The sequence below is a fragment of the Bos indicus genome, chromosome 9, assembly GCF_029378745.1.
Source record: "Bos indicus isolate NIAB-ARS_2022 breed Sahiwal x Tharparkar chromosome 9, NIAB-ARS_B.indTharparkar_mat_pri_1.0, whole genome shotgun sequence".
NCBI lineage: Eukaryota > Metazoa > Chordata > Mammalia > Artiodactyla > Bovidae > Bos > Bos indicus.
In genome coordinates, this window is record NC_091768.1 from 94433196 (window position 1) to 94446023 (window position 12828).

Consider the following 12828-nt stretch of genomic DNA (forward strand, 5'->3'; position numbering starts at 1 on the left):
GTCTACAGGGGAGCTCTGTCTTAGCTCAGTGCCAGGCTGAGGGAAGGCCCACATTTGTCTTTTGAATAAACAAATTAATAAACACCGTGGCTTTTAAGAGATGTATCCTAAAAAATTACCAGTGGGTTCACTTTTCTGTGAGACTTCTCAGACACGGCAAAAGTGCCCATCTAAAGAATCAATAGTGCCAATCAGAAAAGAATTCTGCCCCTCAGATATTTTATTTGGGTAATAATCTCTCATCAGTGCCATAAAACAAAGTCCACATTCTAGACACTAAATAGCACAGCTGGGGGACACGTGTGCCCCTGCGGCTGAGTCATGTCAATGTATGGCAAAGCAACACAATACTGTAATTAGCCTCCAATTAAAATAAGTAAATAAATTTTTAAAAATAGCACAGTCTAGCCCATAAAGCCCAAGTTCTCAAGCATATAATGTAGAGCCTAATTTTGTTGGTCTATGAAAATCTGGATTGATTCTTTATGACTCTTCTAAACCAGACTGTTCATATTTTTAAATACCTTAAAACTTCACTACTTGATTTATGACCTACGCTGCACTCTAGAAACATTATCAGTTCCATGCACTCAATGTGATGGCTAACAGACTGCCATTTTCGTAGAAATCAAAAACTTAATAACGACTCTTATTTGCATCCCCCCCGCCACACACACAGAGTTCATGTGTGGTCAAGGAGGCTTTGTGAACTCCCCAGCAGTTGTGCTTTATAGTCAGCATAAATTAATAAAACCTAGGACTATTTTTTAAAAGCAGTATTACTGTTAAAGCAATACATATTTAAGAGTTACAAAGAAAAGTAAAATAAGAAATCGACCCACACACCCATAATTCATTCACATATTATCACCAGACATATTTCCTCCCAATCTTTTCCATTTGTTTTCAAATAACGGCTCTCATATTATAGGAGGAAAGAACGGCCCGTCCTATACCAGACTGAGGTCAATTATAATGTTAGGAGATGAGGTTCACATTGAAGATACCCAGTAAAATCTGTCAAGTTATCAAGACTGTGGATCACGCCACAATCAAAAACTAAATTCACTCCCTCCGTCCCCTGCCCTGGCCCCTCTGACCTCCTCCTTTATTGTCCATCTTAGCTAAGGGAGGTAAAACTGGAAACGGGCTAGGTTCTGCAGACCATCGGATATGCCTTCAAATCTTGACTCTGCCAATTACAAGCTGTGTAATCTTGGGCAAGTGACTGACCTGAGTCCTCATTTCCTAATTTATAACATGGGAGATATTAATACCTGCTTCATAGTTACTGAGAGGATTAAATAATCTGCTATGTCTGAAATGTCTGGTACAATGCCTGAAATGAAGAGATTTTATACTGATCAAAAGGAAAACTGAGGTGTCTAAAAATCATCAAAAAATCTTCCATCACAAGTTCTCTAACTTTTTCAATCAATCCCTATTTTATTGGTATAATGACTACTGATTGAGCAGTTACTTTAAATATAAAGATTAGCCTAGGAAAAAAGCAATGTCTATTTGCTAACGTCTATTTGTCTATCAGTATATTTTAAGTCAAAAGTACACTAATGCCTATGTAGTTATGATTAAACCAAATGTGAACAATTTAACAATAACACCTGTTACTCCAACAACTCCCGCACAACCCTTGCATTAATTTCTCCATGCCTATCAGCACACACTATTGTCAACCCGCAATCTGGGAGACCTGGGTTCGATCCCTGGGTCGGAAAGATCCCCTGGAGAAGGAAATGGCAACCCACTCCAGTACTCTTGCCTAGAAAATTCCATGGATGGAGGAGCCTGGTAGGCTACAGTCCATGGGGTCACAGAGAGTCAGACACGACTGAGTGACTTCACTTTATCAGCACACACACATGCTGTTAATTCAACCAATTTAAAAAACAAACACTCTCTTGATCCCATCCCCCCTTATAGCTACGACTCCATTTCTTCCTTTCCCTTTCGAGCCAAACTCAAGACTTGCCCATACTTGGCCTCCAATCTCTCTCCTCCATTCTCCTTCGCATCCACTCCACTCAGGTTTACCCACCAACGACGCCACATCGCCAACTCAGCAAATGATCAGTTCTCATCTAATGTGAAGTGTACCCGGCATCCACCTTTTTTCACCTGGATCCAGGTCGCCATTCTCCTGGGTTTCTCTACCTCTTTGGTAGCGAAACCTCCTCAATATTCCTCAACCGCTAAACCTTAGAAACGCCCAGGAGCTCCTTCCTCAGACCTTTTCTCTTTCTGCTCTGCATTCACTGCCTTTGTGAGCTTATGTGATCTCTTGTTACAGAAAAATCCCAACGAACTTTTTGGCCAACTCAATACTAGCCACATACTGATGAGTCTTTAATTTATACCTTCACCTTGACCTCTCCCCTGAATTCTATATCTAACTGCTTACTTGACTCTCCACCTGGCTCCTGGCTATCTAAAAGCTCTCCCAAACTCACAAGCTCCAGACTGGGCTCCTCACATGATCCTCTAGCATCTGTTCCACTCACACTGGTCCCGTCCGTTTCCTAGTTGCTCAGACCAAACCCTGGAGACATCCTTGACTTGACTTTCACCTCCAACATTCAATTTATAACAAATCCTTATTGCCCCTACCTTTGAAACACTGATATATCTGGAACTTCTTTTCATTAACTCTGCTGCGGGCACCCATTCTAAACCACAACCAACTCTCATCTGTCATAAAGAGCCTGGTCCATAGAACTTCCCATTATTCTGAATGTACAGCTCTTTAGCTTGGAGTATAAATTACACACACACAGGCACTAAGTCTTTTTCCAATAATGTGTAAACACATTAATAATTGAAATAACAATTTTAAAATGCTTTAACTATTCTACAACGATGTTTATAAATATGGATGTCAAACAGCATAGAAAGCTATTCCAAATTAAATAATTTTCCTGAACAAGTAGCTCTCGCCAATTTATACAGAACGACCATTTGCTATGAATTAGTCATTACTTTAATTATATTTGAAGCTTTACCACCTTCAAATATTTAAATTATTTATATGATTTACTAGTAATGACAAGCTGCCTAGTTATTAGCAAGAATTGAGGCGATTCTGTCATCACTTCCCAAGACAGTAAATAAACTATATATAAATTTGAAAATCTGGATGATTTAGGCAGGACAAAATAGAATCAACATTCCAGATACCAACTATAAGATTGTAGTTACTTACACTGTGCACTCCTAAAGCCTTCCAGACTGCGAAGCTGATCACACCGACCCCACACCAGGCATAAAGTGAGCCCCATCCCAGGGCTCGCAAGGCCAGGGAAGACCCGCTCTCTGGTAAGGCAGCTGTGGCCATACTTCCCTGCAATGAAGACAGAAAGGTTGAGGTAAAAATCATCACTTTGAAAGAATAAATATTTGGAGAGTGTTTGAAATTAATGACTCTCTGGTAAGCACCATGATCACTGGGACACTGGACCAATCCAAGTTCAAATTCCAGCTCTGCTACTTAGTAACTGCATAACTTAAATCACAATTTCTCTGACAAACATCTGAGTGTGCAAGGCACCGTGCCAGAAGTCAAGCTAGGTACACAGAGCAACTTCTCTCTGACGAAACACTTCGGTCCCGGGTGGGGCTGGGGGAGCAGCCACCTAGAAGTTATGACCGAAACGGAGAGGGCAACAGCAGCACTGCGTGTACGAGCAGGGCGCTACGGATCCAGAGGCGGCGGCCACCAATCCACCTGTGGGAAAGGGAAGTCCTACTGAGTGTGGTTAGCTACTCCCAGATCTCCTGTTTTATGAATAAGCTGCACAAGTGGTATTCATACACTAAACGTTTCTTTTCACTACTGATACCAATGATTAAATCAGACTGATCAGAAGGACCAAAGCCACATTTTTCCTTATACCGTTAAATGACCGTGAATCCTATTTCTAAATGAGATTAATTTTCTATAAGATTGCAGGACTGCAATCTCCCAGGGATCCTGTATTTCCAAATACTACATAACAGTTAACAATTATATATGAAAAGAAAAGTGAAAAGTGTTAGTTGCTCAGTTGTCTCTGACTCTTTGCAACTTCATGGACTATAGCCCGCCACAGTCCTGTCCATGGAATTCTCCAGGCAAGAATGTTGGAATGGGTTGCCATTCCCTTCTCCAGGGGATCTTGCTGACTCAGGGATCGAACCCAGGTCTCTTGCACTGCATCAGATTCTTTGCCATCTGAGCCACCAGGAAAGCCCCAACAATTATATATAGCTTTATATATATATATAGACAGGTAGATATATGTATATATGGCTTATATTGCTCCCTTACTATATGACAAGCACTGTTTAAAGCATTTTGCATGTATTAATTCACTCAGCCTCACTTACTATGATCCTCATTTCACTAAAGACCAAACTAAGGCAGAGAGAGATTACATAACTTGTTCAAGGTTTCACAGCTTATAAAAGCTAGAGCACTTCAGCAGTCTGGCTTTATAGACTAACAGGAATTTGCCATTCAGTCATTTCTCACTTCTGATTCTAAATACAACACAACACAAAATGTAAATGAAAGTATCTTTTTAAGTGGAAACAAATCCACAGTGTAAATTAGAATAAAAACTATCATTACTTAGGGTAATTTAAATATTCACACTGCTGAAATAGACAAAGATGTGATGATACTTATGGGTCTACTTGAAACCAACTATGGCACATTCCCACAGTTTGAACTGAATATGAAATACAATTTATCCTTTGAAAAAATCTTAAAGGAAACGGTAGAATTTAGGAAATATTAAGAATTTATTATTTTTCTCCATGCGCCTGTCTGCTAAAACACATTAAACGTCAACAAACAAAAATAAAAATTTTAACTTCCTCAAAAGCTGAATCTTACTTTTTTCTGATTATATAATCACTGAGGAAAATTTGGTATGTATAAAAAATAGGATGAATAAAAAAAACTTCCATCTTATTATCCAGTAAACTATGGTAAATATTTTGACATTTTAAAAACAACTTAACACCACTAAAATGTTTTTAATCTTCAACTTTCATCTTCTCATAGTGTCAAGAACTCAAATATTTTTAAAGATTACACCGCACTGACACCATAATTTACTTAGCCATCAATTATTAATATATACTAGTTTCAGGTTTTTATATTAATTTTTTTGTATTAAAAACTTCCTTGTGCCTAAACACTTATCTACATTTCTGATAAAGTCCTTGGGGAAAATTCCTCAAAACAGAATTACTAAGTGGGGGAAGCATGAATATTTTATAAGCTGATAGACATACAAAGTATTTTTCAAAAGGTTGTACTAAGTTACAATGCTGTTTCACGAGGACCATTTCAAGCTAGCCAGCATCAGATGGTCTCAGGAAGACTAAAAACACAAAAAAGAAAGACTATTTATATTTCTATTGTTACTGAGAATGAGTATTTGTCCAAGTTATGAGCCAACGTTTATGCCTTATGAATTGTATATTCATGTTATATACTTAAAGTCTTCTAATTTGTATATTCTTTCTATATTAATGTACTCAGAAGCCCTATCATATGTGCTGTAATATTTCCCTAGTTTGTTTTTTTTAATGATGGGCTCTTACTTTCTTGACCAAGGATGGAACCCACACCCCCTGCAGTGGAAGCGCAGTCTTAACCACTGGACTATCAGGGAAGTCCCGGGTTAGTTTAATCTTTTTATTTTGCTTGTTTGTTTTTGGTCAAAGATGCATTCTAAAGATTTTAAGCTAACTGGCCTCATCCAAGTGACAGTCATTTCTCTTTCCTTTTAGCTATACTTTTGTTTAAAAAACTTCTTTACCCCCAGCTTTTTCGTTCATCTGATATTTACTTTAGTCCTGTTGGAAGCTGGTAACTAAAGGGAGTTCACTTCCCCAACAGTTTAGCAACTACCCCAGCACCATTCTATGAATTAATCCTTCTCCTCTTAAACTTTTTTGAGAAAATTACATACAGAGGTTTGTTTCTAAGCTATTTTCATACTATGAATTTTATACCAGAATCACATAGATGTAATTACAGAATCAGAAAAAGTCTGAATATTCAGAAAGTGTTTACATCATGCACATTACTTTTTGTCAAGTATTTCTTAAGTTTTTACCTATTCATTCTTCCAGAAAAACCCTAGAACATTTTGTCAAGAGTCCTTCCAACTCCCACTCACCTCATTCACTGACATTTTCATTAGAATGACATCAAACATTAGCTAACTGGTAAGAGAAAATCTGTAACATCCTTTCATCTGGAAATATATTTTCATTTATTCAAGTCTTTTTTTTTTTAGAAAATTGTCTTTATATTGCTCAACCCATTTATTTTTTATTCAATCCATTCTTAAAGGTTTTGTATTTTTTTAGGCATCTATTTATGATTGAGAATGCTATTCACAGTACATAGAAACATTTTGTTTATCTGTATCCCTATGCCTAAAACCTAACAGATTCTATCTAAAGACATACTTTTTGCAGAAATAGCCTTGTCCCAACCAGATTCTCAAGAGATTTTCCTTAGCCATTTTCTATGATGAAAACAATATACTCTCTTATCTTATTCCTTTTCTCAGGCTGCTATAATTTCAGTGGTTCCCTAGACACTACAGACCTCACATAAATACACCAACTTCTAACTGGCTTATTTCCATCCAGAAGCAGTATCATTAACCAAATATTATTACACCAGGCTCAGTTTAGGTGCTCTGGCTTAAGTTTTATTTTTGAAACTTAAATTAAAAATTTTGTATTTCCCTGAGGACAAAAACTATATATGTTATAGATATACATAAATCTTTTTTAAAGTCTACATAAATCCACATGTTTTGCTAAGTAAAAAAGGTAACGATGGGTTATAAACACAACCCTTAATAACACAGCAATACTTCCAACAAAATCTTAGGTTTGCTAAACTTTCAGATTTTTTAAAAGGTACATGCTCTATTTGTCTGTCAGTCTCAGAAACTGACTGTGAGGGAAGTGAATTATTATCAGCTACTGTCTATATACTCTAAAACTAATTTTAGTTGAAGTGATGTTAAAAATTGATTTGTTCTTAAGTTTTTAAAGCTCTAGTCACCAAGCTTTACCCACTGGAGTTACATGTCACATGGCCTTCATACAGCCTGCTCAGAGTTTTAAAAATGATCACTCACTGACTGGCAGCAGCAAAGACTGACTTGCCAAAAAATGATGTTGCTCTTTAGATATAACTACATGCGCTAGTCACATATGTATAAATCAAAGCTGTATTTTTCTTCAGTGCCACGTTGTTTATTCTTTTCATTTAACTTAAAATGAAGGCGTGTACGCATGGAAGTTGATTTTAGCAAATCACAATGCAGTTACGATCCTTAAAACCTAAAATAGAAGAACTGTTTTCTATTATTTTGTATATTTATAATACCTCTTATGCTTAAATGCACGGTGCCTTTTATATTCTATGTATTCTTAAGAAGATTTAATCTATTATTCACAGATACAGAAACTATCAAGAACAAATCGTTCAGTTGGTCAGAAAGTCAACTGCTTCCCTAAGAATAAGGTTCATGTTTTTGGTTTTTTTCTTTTTCAGTTTAATCTTGGGATGAATCTGATATAAATCAAATTCTGATATTTAAAAAGAATGTTCAATCTAGCTATTTCTCCCGCAGAGCATTCTTAGCTGATATATTTTGCTATATTCTTTACATCATAGAAAGAGCTGTGTTGCATTATACCAAAGTAAACATTTGTTCTTACAATTTCTCAGAAGTTATAGCTGTATCAGAAAGATGATGACTCACCCTTTCTGTCTGTTCATTACCTAAATGGGTCTTGAAATAACTCAGTTATTTGAAGAATATTTAACTTCCAAAAGAGGATGTGCTCAAATTTCCTGATCTCAGGATCCATTTATACTTGGATTCCAAAGATTTCTGATTATGTGAATTAAAATAACCATCCTACAAAACATTTAGCACAAAAAGAGGCAATGTTTTACATTTTTGCTAATCTTTTAAATGTCTGGTTTAACAAAAGAGCTTTATTTTCACACATGCATCTATCTATATTCAATCTGTTGAAATGTTTTTTGGTTGAAGTACACAAATACTCAAGGTGGTAAAGAATCCGCCTGCAATCTAGGAGACCCAGGTTCAATCCTCAGGTTGGGAAGATCCCCTGGAGAAGGGAATGGCTACCCCCTCCAATCTTCTTGCCTGGAGAATTCCACGGACAGAGGAGCTTGGTCGGGTACAGTCCATGGGGTCACAAAGAGTTGGACACAACTGAGCGACTAACACTTTCACTTTTTTTTTTATACAAATAGAATCTATCCTCACACAAGTATGTGGTTGGAAAAAGGAGTATCTTAATAGCCTTTCTTTGATATATACCCAAACTTGACAAATAGTTTCTTAAAAATGATCTGCAATATGGAATAAAAAATCGTATCAATAAATTGTTGTACTTTGTTACATTAAAATCCATTGGTCTATTTTGCATTTTGAATGGAACTTTCATTCACGCATCATGATCACTGAGAAAATAACTGACTTGCCAGAAGAAGTTATCTTTCAAACTCCTGACATCATTTATTAAATATTAAAATCACATCATTAATATCACTACCAATCTCAGAAAAAAGCTTCAAGTGTTTAAGCAGCTGGCAAGTTCACAATGGCAGATATAAGTTTTCTAAATACAATTTTTACCTATAAAGGGTAGAATTTTATTAGTGGTGATACATACTAACAATTGCTCGCTTGAAGAGAAGGTTCATTTTGAAGAAACGTCTACCTACTTCTGAATAACTACAGTTTGTCAGTTGCTCTTTCAAGTGAAAACAATATATCATGAAAAAAAGTGGCTAGTTCAGACTGTAACTCAATCACACAAGTGCTTTATTTGAGAAAAACATATTACTTTGGTATAATGCAAAGTGCTTTATGTGTACTTCCCATTTCTTCACACAGACCTTACAAAGAGGTTATGTTCAAGGGTCAAGATAGTAAAAATAATTTTACTGCTTCAACAAGGATATTCTTCTGCAAAGATGGCATTAACCACAGGTGCGCAAAAGGAAGACCACACTGCCTGCCAGTACACCTGGGGCCACTGCCTCAACTACAGCACGGCACAGCACTTCTATCCTTTACTGCTTCTGTACCATTGGCGCAAGTGTCTTAACAGGACCACAACAGTAACTGACTTTACAGACCCCCCAAAGGGTCTCAAGAATCCCCAGGGTGCTGTGGGCCTCAGTTTGAAAATCACTGTGTTAGATCATAAAGGCCATATCAAGATATTTGATATCAAAGGTATTAAATCTTAGAACTGCAAAACAGAATGCAAAGTTGTGAACATGTGTTGTTTTTTTTGTTTTTTTTTTTTGAGAGAGAGAATTGCTAGCTTTCATCAGATTCTCAAAAGATCTGTGAACCAAAGGTTATCATGTTAACTTGGATTTAGAAATCAACCAAAACTCCACTATTAAAGCATCATTATCACTCAGGTTTCACTGATTTCTGCCTCAAGATACATATTTCTGCTCGGAAAATATTCTGTAACATAGGGAGGAAATGACCATGAAGTTCCTAACAGTGATTTGGAAAACTCCCTATGAACCCTGAGAATATTCAGAGGAGAAACCAAATGCACTTATAATGTGGTCTCCCACCATTCTTAGGGCTTAAATATAATTATAAGATTATTAAAGATAAATACAAGTCAAAAAGGAATTCAACTGGTTTATGATTTTTCACATAGCACTTTTTCCAAAGAAAATATCAAATTGTAATTATAGTTACTTGTGTGATTATTTATATAACATCTGTCTCCCACACCAGACCTAGCTTCCTGAGGGGTACATGTTCTGTTCATTTTTGTATCTCTTATACCTAGCTAGCACAGTGCCTGCACATAAAAGATCCCAAATAAACATTTATTTTATTTATTAAACATTTAAATTTATTGAAGAAATAAGTTAATGGATAAATAAACCATAAGATGTAGGTAGGGTAGAGACAGGACAATGCAGAAAAACAACCACAATGGGAAGAAAATTACTCAACTTGTCCATGACAGGTGACTGCTCAAATTCGCTCACGGAATTAGGGTCTTCTGCCCTCAGTTGGTTATACTCATTCAACCAAAATTTATTGAACACATACTACGGGCTAAGGGCTTCCCTGGTGGCTCAGTGGTAAAGAATCCACCTGCCAACGCAGAAGTGGGTTCGATCCCTGGGCGGGGCAGATCTGTGAAGGAAGAAATGGCAATGCACTCTAGTATTCTTGCCTGGGAAATCCAATGGATAGAGGAGCCTGATGGGCTACAGTCCACGGGGTGGCAAAAGAGCTGCACACAACTTAAGTGACTCAACAACAACTACACAACAGACAACTTTCTAGGGAGCGGGGCTGCTGTACTGCACAAACGTGCATGGTGTCCAGGTTCAAAGAGCCGGCCTGTTTCTCACCTATACCAAGATGCACTATATTCCAACATTTTAACATCTCTGAGCCAGAAATAACTACTGTAGTGCTGTCTCAAGAATAATATTGGCGCTTTTTTGGGTGTGTGTGCTACATACAATATGGGGCCTCTTACAACCGAGAACAATTTACCTAGATTTAGCTTTAAGGTCATGTTGTGAATAGGAAATGTATTGGATGAGCTTTCAAAGTCTTGCTCTGCTAACAGTTTAAAAAGCACATAATTACTTCTTTTAAATGAAAATAAAGACAGTTGATTAATCTGTACCCTTCTTGAATCTACGAAGTCCACACTGGTTTACTTCTTAAAGTAATACGAAAGGCCATCAACACTTTCTATTCAAAACAGCTGCCACTGATTTGTAAACAGTAATTGTGCTACCAACGGATTTTTATGTCACAAACCTTATTGAACCACTCAGGACTTTTCTTTTTAGCCAAAGACAATGTTGTGGCAAATCCAGCTAGCATTCCTGCTGCAGCAGCAGAACCAAGGAAAATTCCACCTGTCAAGAGTTTTGGCGGCAGGAAGAAAAAACAAAACACCTGAAGTTAAAAAGATGGACACAAATAAGTTTCAGATACTATTTAAAAATCAATTTCGAAATTCGAGAAACGATAGCTAAGAAGCTCCTGGCAAAGGTAAATGATAGCGGCTGTGAAACCTGCGTGGCCGCACGACCCCTGGTTCCTGAGGCCATTCTAGTGTAAGTGTCCCAAGAGTACAGAATAGGCACAGGGTCTCTTACCCTCTTTCTCCCGAGGACGAAAAAAGAGACATTGGGAGTTAGAAAGGGGAGGTGCTGTGGGCGGGGGGGAGACATGAGAGAAACTACAGAGGGAACGGGGTAAATGCAGCCTATACAGAACAGCCACTAAACTCAGGGCACTCAAACCAAGGTCTCCCCCGGCAGCGTGTGCGTGGGAACGCCCGCTCCAGCGCAGGCTAGCGCCCCGGGTGAGCCTGACCTGACACCCGCACCTCGCCACACCACACCTTTAACCAGGAAAAGCCGGTCATCGGCAGACACCGAGGCCTCCGGCTGAGAGGACGGTTCAGCCGGCCCTGCGTCCCCCGCCTCCATGTTTCTGAGCTTTCGCTACTGCGTCCGCCGCCAACTGGACCCGGGTAGAAACGAGCGCGAGATCGAAAAGAAAGGTTCCGCTGCCACCTCCCTCTGTGCAACCCGAATACCGGTCCGGAGAACGACCTCTGCACGCAAACCTTCTCTGCTGCCCTCGGGGCCCGGGCGAAGATGCTGTAGCTTGCACCCTGGGGGGCAGTGTCTTCCACGACTGTCTAACCCGGGAGGATCATTTGCCCGCTCCAAGGTGATGATCGCTGCGCTTCAATACCGTACCTACTTGAAACACTGCTAGGCTCTGACTCTAGGAGGCAGTGAGGGGTCGCAGATTGCGCCAGGAGCCTAGTCTCAGCCTGGTTAGAGACCCCGCAGCTCGGTTTCACGATCGGCTTCACACTGTATCCAGGGAGTTGGCTCAGTCTTTCCTCCGTACTTTGCTGGGAAATTTCGTAACCGTAAAGCTGTCACTTTAGATGTAAGTGACAGGGTGAATATATGCTTTCATTTCTTTGGGGGAAATACCTAGAGGTGGAATTGCTGAGTCAGAGAACAGACATATACTTAGTTTTATAAGAACTGACTCATTTGAAAAGACCCTGATGCTGGGAAAGGTTGAGGGCAGAAGGAGAAGGGGACGGCAGAGGATGAGATGGCTGGATGGCATCAACGACTCAATTGACATGAGTTTGAATAAACTCCGGAAGTTGGTGATGGACAGGGAGGCCTGGTGTGCTGCAGTCCATGGGGTCGCAAAGAGTCGGACATGGCTGAGCAACTGAACTGATAGGTTTTATGCTTGTAAGACTGCCAGCCAGCCCGGTAGAGATGCGCTTCCTACCCCCAAGGTTTGATTGATCGGCCATCCGAGGGGATTGGATGCTAACTGAAGTGAATGGCATAACCCCCGCGGGGAGAGCAAAGGACCACCCTAAGGAGTTGCTAACTCGGAACTTCAAGGCAGCCCTAGAACGCTCACCATCTGCGGCCAGCAGACAGACCTGATCTTCAGACTCCGGGGCTTGTTTGCAGACACTGGTGGATTCATTAAATGGCCACTGAGAGGAGGAAGCTGGAAGCCATGGAAAATCTTTTCAACCTCTCAAACACAGACACCTGACGTCATCCTTGGAAAAATGAGGCAATCTGTCATTCTTGTTAGTTCTGAGCAACAACAAAAGCCATGAACTTCTTGAGGATGGGAATGGAGATCTCTGTTCATTTTTACATGCCCCGGGTCTTAGGGTATTACCTGG

At 39.2% G+C, this 12828-nt stretch overlaps 1 protein-coding gene across 1 annotated transcript in view; it reads right to left on the reverse strand.

The window, feature by feature from the left end:
• The window catches only part of TMEM242 (transmembrane protein 242), a 41528-nt gene extending 29891 nt beyond the window's left edge, over positions 1-11637 (reverse strand). Inside the window, exons 1-3 of the mRNA XM_019967633.2 lie at positions 11488-11637; positions 10896-10996; positions 3218-3355 (exon numbers count right to left, since the gene is read on the reverse strand). Coding sequence (XP_019823192.2) covers positions 3218-3355; positions 10896-10996; positions 11488-11575 — 327 coding nt within the window. The 5' untranslated portion in view covers positions 11576-11637. The remainder of the gene's footprint in view (positions 1-3217; positions 3356-10895; positions 10997-11487) is intronic.
• Between the last annotated feature and the right edge of the window lie 1191 nt (positions 11638-12828).